At 38.2% G+C, this 26,007-nt stretch overlaps 1 protein-coding gene across 2 annotated transcripts; it reads left to right on the plus strand.

Moving 5' to 3' along the window:
• The first annotated feature begins 6,405 nt into the window (after positions 1 to 6,405).
• Positions 6,406 to 25,145, plus strand: MOB1A (MOB kinase activator 1A). Of its 2 annotated transcripts, none has more exons than XM_014829774.3 (6): positions 6,406 to 6,682; positions 10,721 to 10,887; positions 14,487 to 14,580; positions 15,904 to 16,037; positions 19,897 to 20,060; positions 21,449 to 25,145. In XM_014829774.3, exons 1-6 carry the CDS (start codon positions 6,669 to 6,671, stop codon positions 21,524 to 21,526), a joined length of 651 nt encoding a protein of 216 aa, XP_014685260.1. In that variant the 5' UTR covers positions 6,406 to 6,668; the 3' UTR covers positions 21,527 to 25,145. The 2 variants fall into 2 exon arrangements, with proteins under 2 accessions (XP_014685260.1, XP_044628625.1); XM_044772690.2 differs by having other exon boundaries at positions 6,453 to 6,682; positions 10,724 to 10,887.
• Positions 25,146 to 26,007: the final 862 nt, after the last annotated feature.

Here is a 26,007-nt window from a genome sequence, read left to right on the forward strand (position 1 = left end):
CATCTATGCTCTGAGCTTAGTGCATAGTAAGCACTCAGTAGGAGATTTTAGTGCCACTGCTACTTCATCAGCAAAGGATTGTTGTGAGGATTAACAATGTTAATGTATGTGAAAGTATTTTTTAAATGGCCAGCTGCTGAACTACAACTGGATCCTGTCTGAATCCCTTCCCCCACACTGATGGCATTTACAAAGCTCTTCTTCTGAATCACTGCAGTGAAGCATGAAGATGAGAACGCTGTCAGAAGATTTCCCCAAGGTCACCACTTTCATAACCGTTCCCTTCAGTCCTCATCTTACTGGAACTCTCAAGATCATTCCACAAAGTTGACTTCCTCTTATTCTTCAACACTCTTCTCTTGATTTTTTAACATCTGCTTCTAGTTTCCCTCCTAGTTCTCTGGCTTCTCCTTCCCAACCTCCTTTGTCTATTTCTTCTCTTCTTTGTAGGCTTTAAATATCAGGACTCGTTGAGTTTCTATCCTGGTACCTCTTACTCTCTACCTTCCCTTCAGCTATTTTACCCACTGCCATGGTTGTAAATATCTATATGCTGAAAACTCCCAAGTTGACTCCATCCTGGTCTCTTCTTTGAGCTGCAGATCTGTATATATCTGTATCATTGGCATTTCAGAGTTAATACATTCAAAACGGAACACCTGATCTACCCCCAAAGCTGCTTTCCCTCCCAGACTTTTTCATCTCTGTAATCGGTAACAATCAGCTACCAGTTAGTTGCTTGCGCCAGAAACAAAGGACTCAGCCTTGACTCACATCCAGCTCTTCACTGAGACTTGCATATTCTTTCTCCGGAATAGATCTCAGTTCCATCTACCTCTCTCCACTGATCTAGTCCCTGTCAACTCCATCTTCTGCCCAGACAGACACAATAGACTCTTACCCGCTTTAGCGTTTTAAAATGTGGATGGCCTCATCCTTCTCCTGCAAATCTTTCAATGGCTGGCCATCTTGCTTCAGATAAGAGCCAAGACTCTTGGTGGCTTGTTTCATTTCCCTTCACTGTCCCCCTTGCCTTCCACATCCTCATCACACTGGCTTCTTTCAGTGCCTTGATCATAGCAAACTCTTACCTGCTTCAAGGCCTTTGCACATGCTGTTGACTTTGAGGAGACTCTCTTCCTTCTCTTTTCATTTAGCTAACTCATCTTCTGGTGTCTCAGCTTAAGTGGCATCTCCTAAGACTCCCCAGTCTCTCTTAGGTCTCTCCTGTTAAACTCTCTTAATGGTCTTAATGTATTCTGTGCTTTTCCTCCTGGTAGTAACTATGTGATTATTTGGTTAATATCTATCCTCTCCAAGTGAAAGTAAGCTCCAGGAGAGCAAGGGCCATGTAGTTTATTCACCAATGTGTATCACTGACAGAGGTCTGACCTTAGACCTAAGACATTTTCAAGAGGAAATTTTCATGTGGCTTCTTTGCTGAGTGAGTTTTTGGCATCTGGTAAACTGGGAGTTCTCTTTCACAATCTGCAACATGAGTCCCGAGATAACAAGCAGGGACAGCTTACCAGCTTTACTGGCTTCTTTTTTTCACTCACTTGGGACACAGGCTAAAACACAAGCTGCCCCAAAGAGCACCAACTAGCTGAGAGGGGCAAGAACCCTGCTGTGGGAACCAAAGTAGGAGGAGGCCTTGTGTGGGTGAGGCTGTTCAGTAAAGCTAGAGTTTTGCAAATGATAAGACAGGACACTGACACAGAATGAAAATGCAAGGTTGCAAATCCTGTCTGAGGGAGCTGGAAAGGGGAACTGTACAATGAATGGGGGTGGAGGTGGGGGGAGGAGAGATTCTGAAAAGGCAGTGCTGGTGGCTTTATAATTTGCTGCTTGGCTTCTGCTTTCGGCATCTACTGTGACCAGATGGTGTGCAGTGATCTCTCTGGCCAACTGAGCCAAGCAGGGAGTAAAACCTCCCCAGTCTTTGCAAACTATAAGCTATGTCTGGGGGGTTGACCTGTAGCAATTAGCAATTTCTCTCTCACACACACAAATCTTATCTTTAATCCCTCAGTGAACTATATTGACATCCTGGTCAAACATCGACCTAGGATTTTTTTCCCAAACCCCTAAGGCACCCTACCTCCCCCCACACCATGTACCTACGAGATATCCTGAAATGTTTAAATGTTTTCTAATAAATAGCTGGCCTTTTATATCCTCAGTAATTCTCCAACTCAAGGAACCATCGTTTTCCTTTTTTTTTTTTGGTGAGGAAGATTAGCCCTGAGCTAACATCCGTTGCCAACTTTTCTTTTTGCTTGAGGAAGATTGTCCCTGAGCTAACATCTGTGCCAAACTTCCTCCATTTTTTTGTATGTGGGATGCCACCACAGCATGACTTGATGAGCAGTGTATAGGTCTGCACCCAGGATCCAAATCGGCAAACCCTGGGCCACCAAAACAGAGTGAACCTAACCACTACACCACCAGGCTGGCCCCAGAACCATCTCATTTTTAAAATGGGGAAAAAGCATTCATGAATTCCTTTCTCCCCGTGCTGTCTGGAAATATTTTTTATGATAATTACATTATTTAACTAACAAATTATTATAAAAGTATAAATCTATAAATGTCCTTATGCTTATAGCTTTTGTATAGCTATCAAATCACACAGTTATAAATTAAACACCAAGAAAACTACTACAGTTAATAAAATCAAAATAACGTCAATACGTAATGTGACGGGTTCTATTTGGATGAAATAAAATCACCTGCAACGTGAATATGGTAGTGAGAGGTACAGGGTGAGTTCTTTTGCACTGGGCATGCTGCACTGTCATTTGCTGAGCTATAATTTGATCCTCCCACAATCTTCCTTTTCTTTGATTTCTTCATTCCACCATGGTGTCATGTGACGGTCACTTGGGGCTAATGCATTGTTTTCATATTGTTTGCTTCTGTTAATGTTTCATTAGATCATTACAACTTGGCACTTTGGTATCAACATAAACAAGCACAAATGAACCCACGGTACTAAAACTGTGTTATCAGAGGATCATACAGATGATCTAGGACTACACTGTCCAATATGGTAGCCACCAGCCATACACGGCTACTGAGCACTTGAAATGTGTCTAGTCTGAATAAGCTGTGCTGTAGATGTAAAATATACTCACATGATATTTTGATGACTTAGAATGAAAAAGCAGTAAAATATCTCATTAAAAAACTTAAAATTGATTCCATGTTAAAATCACATTATTTTGGACATATTAGGTTAAGTAAAATATATTAACATTAATTCCACCATTTTTGTTTTTGTTTATTTTTGCTTTTTAAAATACATATATATTCTAGAAAATTTTAAATTACACATGTGGCTCACATTATATTTCTATTAGACTACACAGTCTAGAATAATTGTATGTGTGTGTGAGAGAGAAAGTGTGTACAACAAACTGAAAATACCCTATAAAAAAATTCTCGTAGAAAACACACGGGTATCCAAGACATATAGATCTAGTTTTGAGTTTCAACCACTGCTCTAGCATTTAATGTCTGTGTTCTTTCTCAGAAGCCAAGGGTACAGAACCAGAATAGGACTTTCCTCATGGCTCTCATTCCAATATCTTAGTGATATATCTCTGTGGTTTTCTCACGTGGTTTCCCTGTAACAGTGTTTGGGGGAAAGATCCAGGCACTTTCATCCCTCCCAGAAAATGTGTACTGTCATATCTGGTCATTTCACTGCCACTTGATCAAAAGATTGCTCTCCACGGAGGTAAAGGACTAAAAAAAAAAAGTGAGAATGTATTCTCTGGGCAAACAGATGCAACTACTTCCCTAGCTACATGAAAGCTACTGAAATCAGGGACCGCATGGGTTAAAAAATTGGTCTAAAATAATATTTAGCCAAATATCCTATTGCATTCATTTAGCAACTATTTGCTGAATATCTGCCTTGATACAAAGCCCCCCAGTAGGCATATGTGAAATACAAAGATAAAAACACCAGGAATTTGCTTTCAGGAAGGTGGTCATCTAATAGAAGCGATAAGACATGTCAAAATTTCTTCCTTTTTGCATAGCAAATGTTAATTGAGTATATCTATGTTCCAAGAACTGTCTGAGTTCTATACTTTAACTCATTTAATCCTTACAATCCTAGGAGATTGTCTCCCATTTTACAGATGAGAAAACTGAGGCAAAAGATTATGAAAATACTCAGGGTCATGTGGTCATTAAGTAGCATCGGTAGGGTTCAAACCCAGACAGTCATCTCCAAAACATGAGCTTTTTAGTCACTATTCAATATTGTTTTTCTTAAAAAAAAAGTTAAGAAATAATATTAGTATTTACTTATTAAAGAAACATTAGAATAGGAAAAGTGAAAAGAACACAAATCCTCAAATTCCTACCCCTAACACAACAGCTGTTTAATATGTAAATACAACTTTTTAACTCAAAATATAGTTATATATTGTAAGAAAGATATAGATAAAGGGCTACAAGGGTTTAGAGGATGGCAAGAGGAATTCTTGCTGGATCTTGAAGGACAAAGTATGACATGGATATTGGGGCATTCCAGGCAGAAAGAATCACAAGAACAGAGCGTGGACTCAAGGAGGCCCAGGGCTTACTGGGGAAACAGCAAAGAGTTGTTTGATGGAGCATCACCTTGAGCAATGAAGCTAGAAAATGAGTCAAGGCCAAGTCATAAAAAGTCTGGAATTCCTCTGCTTTTCATCTTATCAGTACTGGTAATACTGCGCTGATTACCATTTATTCCTGTATTAATCTCCTCTATTATACTGGGAGTTCCAGTCTAATCCTTATTCATTCAATGGGCATCTATTGAGTAGTTTCTGTGTGCCAGGCACTGTGCTGAGCACTGGGGATGACAAATGATCAGGCTGTGTCTCTGACCCCAAAGGAATTCACATTCTAGTAGGGAGAAAAATGTAAGACAGTTCTGACAGAAATATGAAGAATGTGGCTTTCTGTCATTTGCTATCAAAAAAGCCTGGCTAAAGGAGACTATTCCTGACCTATCTGGCCATGAGCTCCCTTTTTCTGTGCCCCCATTCCCACCTTATAGAAGCTGGATCACAGGGAGGAAAAAAGATTCTTGAAAAATAAAATCACTGTGATCAATTGAGGAGTCTGGTAGGATGGGCCAGACAGAACTAAGTGGCAAGGAAGATAATGACTGAAAAATGCCCATGGAATTTAGATATTAAGACACTAGGGAGCTTGGTGAGAAAAGTTTCTGTGGGAGGGTGGGTGGAGTACAGAATCTGGACTGACAGGTGTTGAGGAACAAAGGGATGGTGATGTCGTAGAGACAGTGAATGGAGACTGTTATTGGGCCAGAATCTCTTTTTGAGTTGTTCAATCATCCTTTGGGGGCCTGAGGCAACTCTAAAGGATGATGAAAATAAATCTGTTTCAAATGGCCAATACGCACATGAAAAGATGCTTAACATCAGCCAACAGGGGAATGCAAATCAAAATCACCATGAGATACTTCACACCCACTAGGATGACTACAATCAAAAAGACAGATAACAACAAATGCTATTGAGGATTTGAAAATATTAGGAGCGTCAGACATTTACTGGCGGGAATGTAAAATGGTGTAGCCAATTTGGAAAACAATCTGGCAGTTCCTTAAAAAGTTAAACATATAGTTACCGTATGACCTAGCCACTCCTAGTGGACACTTTTGTCCACACAAAAACTGCTACAGGAATGTTCATAGCAGCTTTATTCACAACATCAAAAAGTGGAAACAACCCAAACGTCCAACAGATGAATGGATAAACAAAATATGGTATATTCATACAGTGGAATATTATTCATCCATAAAAAAGAATGAAGTACTGATACCCGCCACAACAGGGATGAACCTTCAATACATTATGCTAAATAAAAGAAGCCAAGTCACAAAAGACCACATATTTTATGATTCCATTTATATGAAATGTCCAGATTAGGCAAATCCATATAGCAAAAAGGTAAACTAGTTGTTGCCAGGGGTTGGGAGAAGGGAGGAATGGGCAGTAACTGCTAATTGGGACTGGTTTCTTCTTGGGGTGATGAAAATATTCTGGAATTAGAGCTGATGGTTACACAACTCTGTGAATATACAAAAAAACCCCACGAGTGTACATTTTAAAGGGTGAATTTTACGCTGTGTGAATTATATCTTCATTTAAAAATTTAAAAATCGCAGCGCTCACACATAGACCCCGCCATCCACTGAGCAGGAACTTCACCCAGCACCAACAAGTCGTACCAAGCACAAAACCAGGCACTTTCCCCGGCCCAGGCCCCCGAGGCCACCACGCCTCCGCGAGAAGGAAGTCCCGATCCGGAGGCTGCTGATTGGCTGAGCTGCGGGAGTGGGCGGGGCTGATGGGGGCTCGTCGAGTCCCTCTCGGTGAGGCGGGGCAGAGCGAAGCCTTCGCTCGCGAGATTTTGCTGGTTCCGCATTTCGGCTCGGCGAGGTGGGGGAGGCGGGCGAGGCGGGCACCGCGGCTCGCGCTGGCTTGCACCGGCTCGACCCCCGGCTCGAAGCAGTGGCGGCCCGTGCTTCGGCTGTCCGCGAGCTGAGGACGGTCGCGCTCTCTCGGTTCCCGCGCCGGCTCCGTCTTTTGACCGCGGCGGGGGCCAGGGGCCCCTCCGCTCCCCGTTGAGGATAGAAGATGAGCTTCCTCTTGTGAGTGTGCCCCGCTGAGGGCTGAGGGCCGAGGTCAGGGGAGGAGGCGAACGGGCGCCTGAGGCGAGGACCGGCGCCCGGGGTCGGGGTCGGGGTCGGGGTGGCCGGCCGGCGCTTGCTTGGCCGCCTGGAGGGGCCATGAGGGAGACCGGGACGTGGGCGGAGGCAGACGGAGATGAAGCTCGAGGCAAAGGAAGCGGAGCGAGAAGGTTGGGGAGCAGAAAGGCCCCGGGGCCGGCGGCGCCTCGGAACTTTTCCGCCTGAGCGCCCCCGAGGGCGGAGCCGCGGGTTGCGCCGAGGGCTCCGGGTTTCTCTCGTTTTGAGCCTCCCAGTAACGATCCACGCTGACTTCGCTTTTTCCTCCCCCGTTTGTCCGGTTTTATTATCGTCAGTATTAAGTTTCCCCCCCGGAAAAAGGCCGCCCCAGGAAGATGTGGAGTGCGGCCGTTTGAGAAGCTTGCGGTCTAGCTGCGGGCCTTGCAGGCACACCGCTGTGTGCGTCTGATTCAGCCCACTTTGTGACTTTTTGTAATCAACTTCTCCTCGGTAGAATCCTGTTTTAGAGATAACGCCTGGGCCCAAATAAGGCTTACATGGAAAAGTTGGTAAACTCTCTGATGATTCTTAAGTTCGTTAAGGTTTGAGGAGCGTTGCTCTGGCGCCTTATTATTCTCAGGTGGCTCTCTCTGCTCGCTATATTGCTTAAATGTGTGTGGTGTGGTTGACTAAAGATCCATTTTTAGTTATGGACATCACCCACATACTTGGCGTTTTTATTAAATTTCCTAGTGTTTCATAACCAGCGTGTATGGTTGTTGGATCCTGTTTCGTGGAGGAATAGTAGATGGACGATTACCAGGGCTGTGATGATAAAGGGTAGAATGAAGTGGAAGGCAAAAAATCGGGTAAGGGTGGCTTTGTCTACTGAGAACCCAGTTTAATACTGACATAGCACATGAGGATGGATTGTTGTCGTTTAGGGGAGGAAATCAAGGAATAGTTTAAGTAGAATTTCAGCTTTGGGTGTTGATGGTGGAGCTAGAGCTTCTTCCTTGACAGTCCTTGGGGGGAATGTTTCCCCCTTTTCTGGTTTACAAGACCAGGGTAATGTGTGATATACTACAGGGACTCTTCACTTTAGAAGGTTGTTTTCGATGGTGCTTGCGAGTGGTATGAAGATGAGAATTAGGGAGAAGTAGAGGATTGAGGCCAGTTGGCCGATGATTACGTATGGGTGTTCTACCAGCGTGTATCTGTCTACCCAGTTACTTATTGTGAGAAATTTGGATTCTTTCCAGTATTTTGCTATTCTCAAATAGCACTACTAGGAATATCTTTGTCCAAACCACTTTTTCCCTCCTTTGGATTATTTTCCTAAAGGTGTGATCTCCAAAGGATGATTACGGTGTCAAAAAGTCTGTATGATTTAGATTTTAGTTGCAAATTGCCGTATTTCTAGAATACTATCTCCCTCCCACCCCAAGTCTTTTTCTTAGGAGTCAGTGTTTAGTTAGTGGTTTGTTTGTGGATGCACAGTTGCTAAGCTGCTTTTTGGACCTAAATGTGAGGCTGTTTATTTCTTTCAGACTTTGTTTTGTTGATGGACGTTTGAATTTCCACTTTCTGGCTATTATGAATAATGCTGCTATGAACTTTCCCGTACAGGTTTTTGTATATATGTATGTGTTTATTTCTCTTGGGTATATATCTAGGAGTGGAATTGCTGAGTTATACTGTAACTTTGTTTAACCTTTTGAGGAACTGCCAAACTTTTTCAAAGCACTGCACCATTTTACGTTCCTACTGGTGCTGTGTGAGTTTGAATTTTCCCACACCCTCCCAAGCACTTGTTAATTGTTTTTTTGATTATAGCCATCCTAAGTGGGTGTGAAATGATATCTCATCATGATTTTAATTTGCATTTCCCTGATGGCTAATGATACTGAGCATCGTTTCGTGCGCTTATTGGCCATTTGTATATCTTCTTTGGAGTAACATCTATTCAGATCCTTTGATCGTTTTTGTTTTGTTTTTGTTTTTGTGTTTTGTTTTTGAGGAAGGTTATCCCTGAGCTAACATCTGCCGCCAGTCCTCCTCTTTTTGCTGAGGAATACTGGCCCTGAGCTAACATCCGTGCCCATCTTTCTCTGTTTTATATGTGGGACGCCTGCCACAGCATGGTTTGACAAGCTGTGTGTAGGTCCACGCCCGGGATGCGAACCGGAGAACCTCAGGCTGCCAGAGCAGAACGTGCCAATTTAACCGCTGTGCCACCAGGCTGCCCCCTGTCCTTTCGTTTTTGAGTTATAAGAATTTTGTATCCTGGACACTAGTCCCTTATCCTATCTTTGATTTGCGAATATTTTCTCCCAATTTGTGGATTGTTTTCACAGTCTTGAGAGTGCCATTTGAAGTATGAAAGTCTTAATTTAGATGAAGATCATATTGAATCTTCTGTGTTAGTTTTCCATATTTTAGCTTGTCATTCACAGCTTCTTTCTATTTGTAAAGGACCATTCTTTCTAATTTAGTACTTCCCCATTAAATGTAGGTCTTTATCCTATTAAAAACTTTCCATATTTGATTTTTAGTGTTTTCATAATTCCTTTTTACTTCTTAATCAGTCTTAGTTAGAATTCAGATTACTCAGGTAACGTCAAAGTCCACATTTCTGTTCTCTTCCTCTTCCTAGAAGTGATCACCAGTAAGAATCAGTTTGATGTGTATCCTTTCTGACACTTTCTATGCGTATACAAAATGGGCAGCTCTACATTTGGCTCTGTAATGTGTTTAACCGTGTCTTGAGATCTTTCCATGTGAATACCTGTAGCTCTGTCTTGTTCTTCTTTACTATGCACTATTCCACGATGCGGATGTACCATACTTTGTTTATTTATTCATTCCTCAACTAAGAAGCTTTAGGATTGTTCCATGTTTTTCACTATAAAACTCTTGGAAAACGCATACTTATCAATGTCTAGGAGAGGTACCTAGAAGTAGAAGGAATGGGTTGAAAAGCGTTTCAGTCTTAATAGATACTGCTGTATTGCCCTCCCAAAGTGTTATACACTTTACACTTTCACCAATGGTGTATTAAAGTACTAATTTTTCTATACCCTAACCCACACTTAATGTAATTGTTTTAACTTTTGATGCTCAGATTAAGGAAAAATAAGTCTTACTTTAATTGAACAGGTTTTCAGAAGTTCATTGGTCATTGTATTTTCCCTTCTGAATTGCATACGCATCTCCTTAGCCCATTTTTCTAAAGGATTCCTTACCTTTTTCTTAACAGATTATAGAAGCCCTTTATTATCCAGTTAGTCCTTTGTAATATATATTGCAAGTACTTTTTTTGTTATGTGTTTTTTTGGCTCTGTTGTGGAAGTTTTAATTGTTATGATTTTAAATCTGTCCTTTTTTTTTTTTTTAAGTTTCTGGGTTTTTTGTCTTGTTAAGAGGACCTTCCTTACAGATGGTGTGAGATAGGAATAAAGTTATTTTCCCCCCAACAACCAGTTGTTTCTGTCTCACTTATTTTCCCTGCTAAAAAACTTCAAAATGTTAGTGTTACTTCTGTGGTTTGCTTTGATGGCATCCCAAATATTTTGATACAGAAAACTGGATTTTTGAACTATGAGAACCTTAGGGCTGCCTCCCTCCCAGCACCATCTTCTGTAGGTGGAAATTGAGACTGAAAGGAGGTTAGGTTTCTCAGGCAGTCACAGAGATAGGGGCCAATTAAGGACTAGAAGCCAGATTTCTTCTTCTCGTTAAAGTGCCCTTTCTGTTACAGCAGACTGCTTTCGTGAGGCATAGTAAAATTGCCTTCTGTGTGAAATTGTGCTGCTAATCCTGTTTCTATGTGAGGAAAAAAAAATTAAAGCATTCTTTTATTGTGATCATACACTCCCCACCTCCCCATCCTGGCACTTTTCAAGGAGTATTTTTTATTTTATTTTGTAGAGCAATTTGTGTACCTAAAATTATGCCATTCTGCTTGCAGTCCTAAAAATCGATTTACTTTTAACTTAACAGCAGCAGCCGCTCTTCTAAAACATTCAAACCGAAGAAGAATATCCCTGAAGGGTCTCATCAGTATGAACTCTTAAAACATGCAGAAGCAACTCTGGGAAGTGGGAATCTGAGACAAGCTGTAATGTTGCCAGAGGGAGAAGACCTTAATGAATGGATTGCCGTTAACAGTAAGTTTTTAATAACATTCAACTTTGCTGGTTTATAGGAAGATTTTGCTAAAATTTTTTTGTTAATTTTATTTTATAGGTATAACTGTTGTAAGTAAGATAATGGATTATCTTTAAAGAAACCATAAGTACAAATACATCCAAAACTTTGTTCTCTTTAGAGTGCTTGGTTGTAGCTTTTGTGGCTGAGCAGAGACCGGAGGGGAGATGGTGAGTGCTTTGTGGGTAATTTCTGCGGAGAGTGGTGCTGAGTAAAGTCAAAGAAAAGATTGATAAATGCAAAGATTCTGCCCATGGTGGACCATGACTTTGTAGGGAATCCATCTGTACAGTTGTCCCCCACTCCCAGAGCTGTCATCTGCCCATGTCTACAGAAAGTCATTGCAGTTCATATCGTCACTCACTTGATTGTTGTGACTTAGGAGTAGTCAAGAGGAACTTGACTCATGAGCTGAAAGTCACTCTGAGTTCAAGAAAGTAAGTACATGACACACAAGGGTGTGCTGAGGCTAGAGATTTGAATATTAATCTGTCATTTCTGACATGAGACCAGTTCTGAGTGATGAGGTTTAAACCTGTTAGGAATCTCAGATATTCCAGGAATTTTTTTAACTTTTTAATGGAAATGTTCAAACATAAAAAAGGAGAGGAACTAGTACAGTGAATTCCCAGGTAGCAATTGTCCAGCTGCAGCAATTATCAATTCATGGCCGCTTGTGCTACTTCTATATCACACCCTGAGTATTTTGAAGCAAATCTGAGACATATTATTTCATCTATAAATATTTCAGTATCTCTAAAAGATAAGAACTTCCCCTTTTAAAGATAGTGACAAGACTGTCATTCCTTTACATTATCAAATATCCAGTCAATGTTCACGTTTCCCCTGATTGTCCTATTAATGTTTCTTTTTTAAAAAGTATGTGGTGGTTTTAAATCAGGATCCAACAAGGCCTATATGTGTGTTTTTTAACTCTGTTAATTCATAGGTTCTCCCTCATTGCAACCTTTTTGCCTCTCTATTTTTTTTTTTTGTTATTGAAATCAGTTCATTTGTTTTCCACAGTGTGAATTTTGCTGATCATATCCCCAAGGCATCCATTATCATGTTCTGTTCCTCCTTTGATTTCCTGTAAATGTTGGATCTAGAGCAGCACTGTCCAATAGAACTTTGTGTGGGATGCAAATGTTCTATGTCTGCGCTGTGGCTTTCAGCACTTGAAATGTAGCTAGTGTGACTGGAACTGAATTTTAAATTTGATTTCATTTTAATGTAAGTAGCCATATGTGGCTAGTGACTATCATGTTAGCACAGATTTGGAGCTTTGATCAAATTCAGATTTGATTTTTGTTTGTAAGACTACTGCAGAGGTGGTGGTATATACTTCCAGCAGTATAGATACTTCCAGTGTCTAGTTGTCTTTTTATGTGGTATTAATCAGTTATTAATAATCATTGCCTTGATCAGCTCTGTCCAATAGAAATAGAATGTAGCACATTAAGAAAAATTTTGTTTTTCTCAATTAATTAAAAAACCTTTATTCATATTACTAAGAGAAAAAAACAAGGTGCAGAACTATGTGATATGTTATCTTTTGTGTAAGATAGGATAAAGAAACTTAGGGAGCAGAGACAGAAAAAATTAATATAGTGGTTACCTGTGTGTAGGGGTGGGGTTGGAGTGGATGGAATTTAGATTTTTCATTATATGTGTGAACCATGTGAAGGACTATGTATTGAGAAAAGAGGCCCCCCTTTTTTTTAACCTTATTCAAATTATCTTTTATTCTGAAGGCATTCGTTGGCCTTCTTCAGCCTTAGATTTTTCTTTCAGACTTATTGCTCTGGATCAGCTGTGCTGAAACCCTTTGCTCTCAGGATCTCTTTATTCTCTTAAAAATTATTGAGAACCCCAAAGAGCTTTTAATTATGTAGGTTATATCTAGTGATACTTACTGTCTTAGACATTACAACTGAGAAATTTTAAATACTTATTTTTAAGTTTATCCAAGAATAACAATAATAAACCCATTACATTTTAACATAAATATATTTTTATGAAAAATAGTCGTTTTCCAAAATAAATTTTAGTGAGAAGTGTGGCATTGTTTTACATGTTTGCAAATCTTATTTAATGTCTGGCTTAATAGGTGACAGCTGGGTTCTCATAGCTGCTTCTGCATTCAGTCTGTTGTGGTGTCAACATGGATCCTCTGGACTATGCCACTGTGCCTCCCAGGGGAAGGAAAGTGAAAAGAGCAGTTAAAACGGTTCTGGCCTTCCAGATCCCTCCTGAAACAGGGATCCCTGGATCACATTTTGAGAACGGCTGCTTTAGAACAATAAGCCAGCACACCATCTGGGCATATTCTTTGTTTTGAATGAATATTGAGTGCTTAAGTATTACTTTCTTGGAAACATGACTGGTTAAGACGGAAGTTTGTAAGTGAGGAAGTTTTGCATAAAATTCCTTTTGACAAGATAGCACTTTTTTTATCTACTTGTTTTTTTTTTTTTTAAAGATTTTATTTTTTCCTTTTTCTCCCCAAAGCCCCCCGGTACATAGTTGTGTATTCTTCGTTGTGGGTTCTTCTAGTTGTGGCATGTGGGACGCTGCCTCAGCGTGGTCTGATGAACAGTGCCATGTCCGCGCCCAGGATTCGGACTAACGAAACACTGGACTGCCTGCAGCGGAGCGCGCAAACTTAACCACTGGGCCACAGGGCCAGCCCCTATCTACTTGTTTTTTAAGAAACTTGGAAAAGCCCTAGTTGGCTTTTAGGTACTCCTTTAGATAGGGAACTAAAACATTTTTTAAATTTTCCAAGGCTTACGTGGTTCTCTTTGCACAGAGTAATATGTTTCACTCCATTAAGTTCAGTACTCACCTCTTCCTCTTCCATTTTCTTCCAGATCTAGCTGAAGCTCCTTTAGGAAGTTCTCCTTGCTGCCTCAGCTCCTAGAGATGTCGCTTTTTCTCTGAACTCTCCAGCACTTGTTGTTGGCCTTTGGCTGCTATCTTATATGTTGTATTATTCATCTTTTACAATTTTGTCCATTCTGTGAGCTGGAGACTCCAGGGCAAGGCATGTTATCCTGTGTCTTTTTTATGTCCTCAATATGCATTAGGCCTCAATTTTTTATGATGAATTAGATTTTTTAAACACCTGATACAGCTGATACACCTTCTCCCTCAACGGTATATTTCACCACACATTTCATCTCTTTCCTAACATAAATGGTATTGTCTGGTGCAGGTCAATAAGAAGCTATGGATTTTCTCATTCCCTTGGATATAATCAAATGGTCTATCTAATGACATAACAGTCACCCTTAAGTTAGAATTATCTCTGACACTTTATTCTCCTGCTGTTAAATCCTGGCTAAAAGCTTACTATATTAAAAGCGAATATATATAAAAAGTTAACTTAGGTGTGCCAGCTTAAGAAGAGAATTTATAGTACCCCTGGGTTGTGGAATCTCCCCAGGATTCAGCAAAGAACTTGAATGCATTGTCCATTTTTCCTTCACATGAGAGATCTGATGTTTTATCGTGTTTACACAGACATTTTAACACAATTCTGCTATTATCTTTCAAGCTGTGGATTTCTTCAACCAGATCAACATGTTATATGGAACTATTACAGAATTCTGCACTGAAGCAAGCTGCCCAGTCATGTCTGCAGGTCCAAGGTACATATACTGCCTATTATATAGGTATTTGAATTACTAAATAAAGCTAATCACTAATTGATATAAATTAAATAATAAAGACTTGTTATTTTTCTTATCTGTTTGCTTGTGTAAAAGCAGTTCAATTTTATGAGTTCTTGAATACTTAACTATTAACTTTTAGTTATTAAATACTTTTGTATGTGGTACTTGTTTTAATTTTATAATTGCATTATGGTAAGTATTCAGTTATAGGGGCAAAAGTAAAGAAATTTGAGTTAGGTTTATCTTGCATTGCAAAAGTTATTTTTTCAATTTTATTAACATTTACAATTCTGTTTCTGGTTTTTAGATGAATTTCTTGGAAGAGTTTTTAGTTGACCTTTAGTATTTGATTATTTTTTCTTGTGTGTAGTGTCAGGTATTTCTAAATTGTACTGCTTTAGTTATCTAGTTTAAAGGTGCTAGATTTGAAAAACTTGACTATAGTAAATTTCAAGAAATATTAAGAAAGAGATGGAACTCTTTATCACCCATAATGTTCAGTCAGTGTGATGGGATTAATGTTTTAGTGTTTCCTTCCATTCTTTTTTCCTGTAATAAATGACTGATTTTATGTGATGATGGAGGTTAGCAGGATATTTACCTCTTGGAAAAAATTTTTTTTCCTGAATTTGGTATAGGTATAAAGGAAAAAAAAAGTCCCCAATGACTTGGTAGTCCTATTTTTAATACATAATTTTAGGAGAGATATTTTTATTTTGTCTTGTAAGTTTTATCCCTCAAATTTCCTTAAAAGAAATTTAAATAAAATAAATAGGAAAATTAAACTTTTCCATGACTTAAATGCTTTGCCTAGTCAAGTTTTGTGTAAGTCTTGTTAATAATTCTAGCTCAGCAAAGATGAGGGGGAAAAAGATTCATGTCTAAGGATGTTTCTTCAACACCCTCTCCAGGAAACGAGGTTTTATAGTCTTGGTCTATTGGTGATAACTTGATGGCCAAGGATCTCAGAACGTGGTGGATCTATCAGCCCCATACCTGGTCCTCAGCACTCTTCCTAGCAGACAGGAATGCAGTTCCTTTATCTTTTCCAGGGCTGCATTATAAAACACAAATTCCGGCACTGCCAGCTGCCACATTCTCTCTTCTCTTCCAATTATAGCCATCACATTTCAGAATGATTCTATAGGGAACTCTCAGTGATTTTCAGTAGAACGTTAGGTAATTTACTGAAGTTATATATATAACTTCTCTTGACAAAATGTGAACCTACTTTGATTACAAGTTGCACATCTGTTCATGTTTTTGAAAACTTTATCAGTAAAACTTTTTTCTCTTCAGATATGAATATCATTGGGCAGATGGTACTAATATTAAAAAGCCAATCAAATGTTCTGCACCAAAATACATTGACTATTTGATGACTTGGGTTCAGGATCAACTTGATGATGAAACTCTTTTTCCTTCTAAGATTGGTGAGTTAATGTTGTAGAACTATTCTCTTTTTAGATGGTAAATGTGTTGTGTTCTTTTTAATGCTTCATTACTTTAAAAAAAATGTAATAGAGACTGCCAAATTCCTCTCCAAAAAGATTGTAAATACATACTTTCCTCCAGCCAGGTTTGTGTCTGCCTGTGTTTCTTTATCAATACTGATTTTTTTATCTTTTCTAATTTGGGTGAATAAATACCTGTTTTAGTGTATGTTTTTAAAATACTGATGAGATTGAGCATTTGTTAGTTTATTGATCATCGTGTGTTTTCTTTTTATATCCTTTGTCCATTTCTTTGTATGTTAAATGTATTAGCTCTTTGTCACACGTGTTGTATGTAGTGTTCCCCAGGTTGCCTTTTGTTCACGAGGTGTTTTTACTATATATAACTTTCTTATTTTGCCCTATTAATCTTTTCCTTTATGACATCTGGGTTTTAATACAATGATTAGAAAAGTTTTCCCTTCTTCAAGATTATTAAAATATTTGCCCATGTTTTCATTTACTAGCTCTGTGGTTTTGTTTTTAAACATTTAAGTCTTTGTTCTCTCAGGAATTTTTTTCTCAATGCTCCTTTAACTTTTTTCCAATTTTATAAATGCTAGCCAGTTTTCCCAATACCGTTTATCAAATATATGTGTCTCTTCTCCCCTCATTATCATATGTGTACACCAAATTGCCACATATTTTGGAGTCTTTTAATGTTTATCTGTTCCTATGGAAATTCCACACTGTTTTAAATACCATGGCCATATATCTTTGAGCATCTTTTAGGGCTCGTCTCTCTTCCTTACTTTTCTTTTTCAGAATATTCATGGCTATTCTGGGATATTTGTTCTTCCAAAGAACTTAGAATCATTTTGCCAAGGTAAAAAAAAGACCTTTGTGAGATTTTGATTACGGTTTCATTCAATTTGTAGATTAATACAGGATTCTTGTTCTCTTGACAATTCTGAGACTTCCTATCCTAGAATAAGGTATTTTTCTTCATTTATTCACATTTTTTATTTATTTCTAATTTCTTCTTGTGAAATTCTGTAGTTTACTTTATGCTAATCCTTCAAGTTTCTTAAGTTTATTCCTAGGCATTTAATGTTTTTTATTCATATCTGGTTTCCAACTGGTTACTGTTTAGTATATAGGAAAGCTGTTGATTGTTACATACATTTTATGTAAAATTTTATATAAGTTGATCATCAGGTTCTGATTGTTTCTGTTGTTTTGGGTTGGTTTTCTTGAGTTTTTAAAGTATACAATCACCTCATATTAAGATAATATTAATTTTGCTGCTTCCTTTCTGATATATATACTTCTTGTGTAACTCTTATCTAATTTCGTCAACTAGTACTTCCAGAACAGTGCTGAGTAATAGTGATGATGGCAGACATCCTTTTCTTGTTTCCTTACTTTTATGCGAGTGCTTCTAGTATTTCAGCATTAAGAAGGAATGTTGCTTTTGGTTAGAGGTGTGTGACTGATTTCTGAATCAGTTATGGTGGTATTTTATGAGATGCTTTTCCAATATCTGTTGGTGATGACCATAAGGTTTTCTCCAGTATTTTTTTTTTAATGATCTGCTGGAAGAGTATTTTTTATTATCTAATATTCTCATTAAGATTTGGCATTGGTATTCACGGATGCGATCGGTACTTGTCATTTTCAGTTTAAGGGTGTCTAATGAACAACATATTGTTGGATTCTGTCTTGTCTGTTCAGGCTGGTATAACAAAAATACCAAAGACTGGATGGCTTATAAACAAGAGAAATTTATTTCTCACAGTTGTCAAGGCCAGAAGTCCAAGATCAGGCTGCAGCATGACGGGGTTCTAGTGAAGGCTCACTTCTGGTTGCAGACTGCCGACTTCTCACCTGGTCCTCACAGGGTGGAGGGGCCGCAACCTCTCTGGTGCCTCTTTTATAAGGGCGCTAATCCCATTCATGAAGACTCTGCCCTCGTGACCTAATCACCTCCAAAAGGCCCCACCTCCTAATACCGTCACCTGGGAGGTTAGGATTTCAACATAGGAATTTTAGGGGAGACACAGACATTCAGAACATAGCAGATTCTTTTTGCAGTCTAATCAGAGGATCTTTCAAGAGAAAAATGTACATCATGCTGTTACACTTGGTCTGTTTGCTGTTGGTCAACTTTTCAATTCCATTATTAAACCTTTTATTTCCTTCCTCATAGATTCTTTATTGCATATTGATTGTGCTTGAATGTTTCTGTTAAATTCAGCTTGAAAAGTGCTTAGATTAAAACAAATTACTTGTATTTCTTGATTCATTAGGAAGATAAGGAATATTTTTTACTTTATTCTTTTTTCTCAGCTTCACATTCTCAGTAATTCATCCTAATGTTCTGTGGAATTCTTTTCCCTCTCATTAGACTATTATTATCCACATCTTACTTATGAGGATTATTTATTCTTATTAGGCAGAATTGTTTATTATTCATTTTTTTTAAGATTGCCACCTCAGCTAACATCTGTTTCTGATCTTTTTTTTCTTTTCCCCCTCAAAGCCCCCCAGTACATAGTTGTATGTTCTAGTTGTGAGTGCCTCTGGTTGTGCTTATTATTCATCTTTAAGTACTATATCCAAGTTATTACTGTTCCTTTTATTAGCAAGATGCCCATTTATAAATTCAGAGAGTAAAGGAGTTTGACTTAAAAATTCATCTTTTCAATGCGTGAGTACAAGACCCTGTTCAAAAAACATGCCCATAAGCTCCAGAATAATATTTGAAAAGGCAAGTTGTTAGCCAAGGCTGGTGAATAAAACCCACAAAAATCAGCTTACAAGAGCAAAATAGACTAAATTTCAAGCTATTACAGTCTGATTGAGAAATAAACTAAAGAAAACAAAATGCAGGGAAGGAAAAAGTGTGTTAGCCTTGGTTTTTTGAAAGATTGAAGAAAATAAAATGTTTCAAGAGTAGAGTTCTGGAACAGACCTTTAAGGCCAACTAATTTGGGTTATTTTGGAAGCAGATGCCGCCTTACGTATTTATTTACTGTACTCAGTGCCAGTTGTATTGTCTTTCTCCTGTCACTGTTTTCTAAAAGACTCTGATGTTGTCATCCCAAATTCTCAGGCATGTAACCCCTTGCATCCCCATCTGCACTGCTTGGAGAGAGATTACCAAACCCTCTCCCTGTTCTTTTCAAAGGAGGTGTTTATTGTTTTTGAAAAATAAGGAGATCCCCTTCTTCCCTTTTTCAGGAAGTATATCCCCTTCTTAGACTACAGGAACACAGAAATAGCACTTTAAAAAAATAAAATAAAAAGTTGGGGACTCCTAGTTTAAGAAAGAAAATTGGCTTTTCAGAGTAATTCGGAAGACAAAGTACTTCTTATTTGTAAACAGCAGATTATGACTCAAAGTCTGCCTTTCTTTTTCTTTTGCTTAGGAGAGTTTCCAGTCCTGGCTGAGTATGTATGTGTGTGTGTAAAAAATTTTTTTAGAGTTAGAAATTACAAAACATAAAAATTTTCTATTTGTAGTCCAAATACTTATTCTTGTTGCATTTAATCTTGGGAAGAAACTCTCCAATATTAAACAACTAACATTATGTTTATTTTAACTTTGATTCAGTAGCATCTTATATAACTTGATACCTGTGCCTACAAGGCACTCCAAAAAAGTGCAGTATGTGAGGATACCTCATATACCTAGGTTTGGGATTTTTTTCCTTGCCTTTCCAAAAAATGTATGGAAATAGGCTTGTATTTGTGAATGTGTGTGTTTGTGTGTTGGAGTTGCTAATGGCAGTGTCTGCACTTTCTGATCTTCAATTAGGTAAAAGACTGATCAATATATATGTGTATTTGATTACAGGTGTCCCGTTTCCCAAAAACTTTATGTCTGTGGCAAAGACCATTCTAAAGCGTCTCTTCAGGGTTTATGCCCATATTTATCACCAGCACTTTGATTCTGTGATGCAGCTGCAAGAGGAGGCCCACCTCAACACCTCCTTTAAGCACTTTATTTTCTTTGTTCAGGTAAGTTGGGCACTGTTGACTTCTGTGTGCTTTGACTTGGACTTACTTGGATTGGTAGCTTTAATAAGAGCAATGTCTTATTTATACATGTAGAGCTAAGTATAAAAAGAGTTCTCTATTCTGTTCTCTTTTCCATGTTGTTTGTTTCATTGGTATGCATAGCAGCTTGGAAAGCATCACCCCCATCTTAGGCCCTTTGCCTCTGGCTGCCCCAAGTCTCTAGTTAGTTTGTGACAGGGAGCACCAAAAACCCAAGAAAGCTTATCCATACCCTCCTGTTCCGTCGCCACTGCTGGTTGAAGGGATGCTGTGGAAAAATGCCTGCATTTGGATTGTGCCATGAGATGTCTGTGCCTGGAAGAGATTGGGAAGAATTTGTTAGCTGCTACCTTGGGTTAAGATTTTTTGTTTTGTTTTGCGTTTTGGGTTTTGTTTTTGAGGAAGATAAGCCCTGAGCTAACTACTGCCAAATCTCCTCTTTTTGCTGAGGAAGACTGGCTCTAAGTTAACATCTGAGCCCATCTTCCTCTTCTTATATGTGTGGGACACCTGCCACAGCATGGCTTGACAAGTGCTGCCTAGGTCCATGCCTGTGATCCGTACTGGCAAACCCCAGGCCACCAAAGCAGAATGTGCAAACTTAACCACTGTACCACCAGGCCGCCCCTGAGTTAAGTTTTCAGAAGTCCCACTTCAGGCCACATCCTAGGAAGTCAGCAGCTAGAAACATCCCCTTCCAGAGATGTGGCCTATTGCCTTATGGGCCCTTAGTTGGAATTGGAATTTTCTTAAGTCAAAATAATTCACATTGTTTGGAAAAGATCTCGAAAAATCAGGACTCCTTTAGCCTGACTTTAGAGATGTGTAATTCTATAGGCAAAATATAAATATTTCTATCTGGATGTTACTTTTTGGTGGAAAAAAATGGTAGCTTTATAGTAGAGATTGTGTATTACAGTTCTGTGTACCAAACAAAGGAGAATGTACTGTGCTCTTCTCTATCTTCCTTCTGAGATTGGTGCATGGCACAGATACAGATATATAGTATAGATAGAAATAGAGAGAGATGAAAGTAAAAGGTCCACTGCCCCAGGGCTGGCCTCTAACAATGTATAGTTTTCAGATGATGTCTATGTAAATGCAAATGTATGTACAATTTGGATTTTAATGTTTTATACAGTGAGGATCATGCTAATACATATAGTTGATTATTTAATAAGTCTCCTATATTCGGGGGTAAAAATGATCCCATTTTAAAATGTTTACAGAGACCATTTCATCATTCTTTCAGGTTTCAGAAAAGTAGGATTGGGAATCCTTTCTCTTAATGATATTTACAGTTTTAATTTTAGATCTATTTTTAAAATTTATTTTTCTTCTCTTTTTAGGAGTTTAATCTGATTGATAGGCGGGAGTTGGCACCTCTTCAGGAGTTAATTGAGAAGCTTGGATCAAAAGACAGATAAATGTTTCTTCTAGAACACAGTTACCCTCTTGCTACTGCTAGAGCTATCTCATTGCTATCTGTTCTAGACTAGTGATACAAACTTTAAGAAAACAGGATAAAAAGACACCTCTTGTCTGTGTCTCGTGATAAAATTGTCTCAAACGTAGATTGGCTTAATACCTTCAGAGTGAGAAATTCAGGACAGCCAAATCTGAGGCACTATGTGACCACTCCTGTTATTGTCACAGAGTCATACTTGGCTGTAGTACGTGATGACTAACCAGTAATTTATTAGTTTACTTCTTATTCTTTTACTGAAGAAAATGATTGAGTCTGTTTCAGGTGACAACATAAATGGATGTTAAGAGTTTTCACCGATAATTTATTAACGATTCCCAGAACGAATTTCCTAGTAAGGCGGTCAGATCAGTTTTATTCTGCTTTTATTTTATAAATAGAAGAGGTATTTTTAAGTTTCCTTAAGATTTAGAACATTTGTGTCACTTTGGATAACGTTTTAGTTTGAAGTTTGTATGCTAGTGTTTTTATAGATAAAATATATTTGTATATTTTTTCAAAATCCATGATTGCAGTTTAAATCATCATATGACATATGAGGTATGGGAGTAACCAAAGTTATTTCTAAAATGACTTTATTTTTTAATCTTTATTTGGAATTTTATTCACATAAACCTATCTAAATTTTTAGGAGTGGGTGTGTGTATCAGAAATAATTTTTTAAGGCATCTAAGGATGGTCTTGTAGAGTTTTATTTCAAAATACTTCATTCAGATTAATTTTAATAGGTAGTTTTTGGCTGAGAGAAAGAAAACTCAAAAAATTGACATGTTTAGGTCTCAGAACCACTATTTTCATTCACATTGTTTTTCAGAGGCCTCGAAATTCTGGATAAGAGAATGTAAGAAAGTACTCGGAGTACTTGATTATTTTGTTTTGAGTTTCCTTTAAAAAAAATTACTTCTATATGTTTTTATTGTGACTTGATACTTAGTTAAGAGTAATGTAGAAATGCACAAACTTTATCCCAGTAAGGATAAAACTTGAGAACCACAATAAAAAGCATTGAAGATGTACACATTTTATAACACAGCTAAAAGTTTAGTCTGCTACCTGTTCGCGCGCGTGTGTGAGTGTGTGTGTTTAAAAGCGACAAAGTGGGAAGAATAGGTTAAAAAAAATCTGACTTCATTCTGTTTATAGTCAAAGGATGGACTGAGCCCCCATAGGAGTTTTATCCTGTTTTAATTGTTTTTGTATAAAAACTTGAAATTATTCTATTTCTGTTGGGATAAAAGAATCTTCCCCATTAGTGAAGGAAAGATCTGATTGTCATTAGGTTTCTGGAATTTAGTAAACTCTAGCTGGCTGTTTGAAACATATTGAGGCACAAGAATACTAGACTGGCAGTGCTTGAAGTTCATCAGCATTCTGTATTTGAGAGCTGTGCTTTTTGCAAAGTATTCACCATCGTCGATGGCTTCGGTAAAGGTTCAATTTCATAAGGTTTTTTGTTATTTATTTTTATTATTCCACTAGAGTATAAAGAATTGCTTAGAAACTTCATTTTTCTAATAATTCAATTTCAATAAATTCTTAACTATATCCAGAATTTTAAAGGAAACAAAACGTTTCATCTAATTTAGGCTGAAACCGTACATCATTTGTTTCAGGAATTAAAAAGTAGGATAATCACTTAGGGAAAAAGGAGAAAAGCCCTTTCCAAAACATTCCACAATCCACATTATAAGCTTATCCAAAGGTCCTTGTCAGGCGTTCTGTATGTTTCCGTTGATCACTTATGGACAAGAAAGCAGGTTTCTAGATGCACCTAGAATGTTACTGCCTCTCGACTTTAAACCTTCTTGGCTTTAATAAGTCTGCAAGGAATGAAATTATATTTCTCAACTAAGGTTGAACTTTTATCATCATTTATAATATTTCAAATATTCTCAAACAAAAGTGTTCTTACTTTTCTCCATTTATTTAGAATGATAGAAATCCTGCCTCTCTCTTCACGTCTCATCCCCTGAACTTACCAAAGATGGTCACATATGAGAACAGTAGTAAAGGCAGCTTATTAACGGGGTGTAAATTAAAAATTTGTTCGTAATTTGAGACTCAGAATGGCCTTTTTAAAAAAAAAAATAAAAACATTACCAGGTTCTGAAGCTAGTCTGGCGTAACCCACAATGCACCTAAACATGTGTTAACATTATGTGTTTACATCCAAGGGCAGGAGAACTGAGGAAGGGGGCAGAATGGGGAGAGAGGAGCGCCTTCTGACTTGGCTAGAGGGCCAACCAGTCTTTGATAAGAGTTGGAAGATATCGATCTGTCTTTGGCTCCTCTCACTTTTGGTTTATCTCCCTGGGCTCAGGGTATGCCTGTTGCACAGCACTCACTCCCCTGTCCCCTCCGAATCAGAAGACAGCTCCTTGTGTCTGATCGCTGATCCTCACACCTGATTACAGGCATGGGGTGGAACGTACTTGCTAAATTATGCAGGGAATCCTATGGTGCTTGAACTTCCAGGTCTTTTAAAAAACGTTGGGACAATGATGTGCAGATTTTTGTTTAAATATTGACACTTCCTTGTACTACAGTTTTTGTATTGACAGCCAAATGTATCCTTTATTTTTCTCCAGACAGTGAATAAGTGATTTTAGAGGGCTGCCAGCTAACAAAGTATCTCCTTTCATCTCAGACTTGTAGAGCCCCAGCTCCTGTAGCTGCCTGCTGGAGAAATGCAGATCTATATCCTCACGCCTTTGATAACAACAAAGGGGGGCTTTTCCTAGGAGTGCAGAGGCGTGAGGGGCAATCCCGAGTGGTGATTTTGACTTGTGCAAACATTGTTGAGGTTTCCTGACTATGCTGTTGGCCTTCTCTTGAGCAGTTATACTAGAAGTGATGCTTCTAAACATAAAATCATTACCTCATAAGCATAAACAAATCAGGCCTAGGAGTGTAAGTCCTAGAAATTTGTTCCTGAGCAGCTCCAGTCATGGTGCTCGTGTTACCCCTGCCTGGTTCTAGGAGGCCGTCTCCTGTCTGTAGAACTCGCCTGAAAAATGCCACTGGGACACCAAACTGAGCACCTTCGACAGGGACATTATTTCCTCCTGATATCAGTTCAGTAAATGGATTTGGTTTCTACTATTGTAGAATTCTGGCAAAGAGGGAAAATAGTAATCCCTCAGTTTTCCTGTGTTTTTTGCATTAGATTGTGATGTTTCAGACTGTAAAATGCTTTGGGGGATGATACTTGTGATCACAGTAATTTTATTGAAGCAACTGCATTGAAATTCACTTGGGTTTTCTCTCATTATCAGATTCTATTCCAAACAAGTATTCTGTAAATCCAGATGGATTTCCAGTGTGCTGTAGAGTTATTATAGAACAACATTCTATGTTTGGTCTACATTGAAAATAGTTTGCATCAGTTAGTCTTGGTTATCATCTAAAATATTTTTAAATGTTCTTTACATGAAAATTTATGTTGTATTTTTAAACCTTTAGGGGCTTTATCTATTTTTCTAAGTCACTTAACTGTACTTTAATAAAAGTATTTTGTATCTACTTTTGTAACTTCATCAGAATAAAATATATTGAAAGAAGGTAATGACTGATTACAAATTATGTTTCAACATAACCTCTATTTAAATGTGAAATTTGAAATTTTTGCAGGTTCTGTGGAAGGTTATCCTTACTTGTCATTTAGTAGTGAAAATGTTTTAACTCTTAGAAGAAAGGGGAGTTCCTAAATATCTTATAATACCAGGACCCCAGCCCCAAGAAAAAAAACTATGCCTCCCATTACAGTGGCTAAAACGCATCCCAGACAAAAAATAAGGAGTTTCCATCTGACCAAACTAACCACGCTCTCCACCTCTTTTGCACATTTCTAGTTGTGAGATTGAGAAAAGGGAAGAGGAGAGACTGGATTCATTAATTTTCTGTCCTTGAAACTGAGTACTCAGTATATGCGTAAGACACCCCCCACCTCAACCAACCATTTTTCATTATTGCAGGGGAAATATTAGAGTTATTTTCAGAGGTCCAAATTACAGATGCCTAATTTTAGGTCTATTCAAAATAGCTGTGCTAGAATTGTTTTGACCTTGAGTAGAATTAAAATTAAAAACTTAAATATTGCTAAGTAATGTGGGTTAGCATTCATATTTTGTATAGGATACAAGTAAGCTAGCAATCAGTTTTGGGTTTTTTGACAGTTATATTTTGGTAGGCTTAAAATCAATCAGAATACTGTTTCATTTGTAAGGGTGTTTAATGTCCAAACCATGCCTTGGGCCTTCTCTAGCAAATACCCCACTGTTGGCGGCTACGTATGGACACCACAGCCTGCACTATTCGTTGCTGCTAGATGTCAGTCTACCTCAGCTTCTCCCAAAAGCTGGATGCATCTATCCTGACCAAAATAAAGGAGTTTACCTAGCACTTCTTCCTTTTATGTGTGTT

This window comes from Equus asinus, chromosome 6 (genome assembly GCF_041296235.1).
Source record: "Equus asinus isolate D_3611 breed Donkey chromosome 6, EquAss-T2T_v2, whole genome shotgun sequence".
Classification (NCBI taxonomy): Eukaryota; Metazoa; Chordata; class Mammalia; order Perissodactyla; family Equidae; genus Equus; species Equus asinus.

Excerpts from the sequence above, each read along its gene's own strand:
- MOB1A (XM_014829774.3), top strand. Across the intron at positions 16,038-19,896 it reads TCTTTTTCCTTCTAAGATTG|GTGTCCCGTTTCCCAAAAAC; the intron begins GTGAGTTAATGT and ends ATTTGATTACAG. Across the intron at positions 20,061-21,448 it reads ACTTTATTTTCTTTGTTCAG|GAGTTTAATCTGATTGATAG; the intron begins GTAAGTTGGGCA and ends TTCTCTTTTTAG.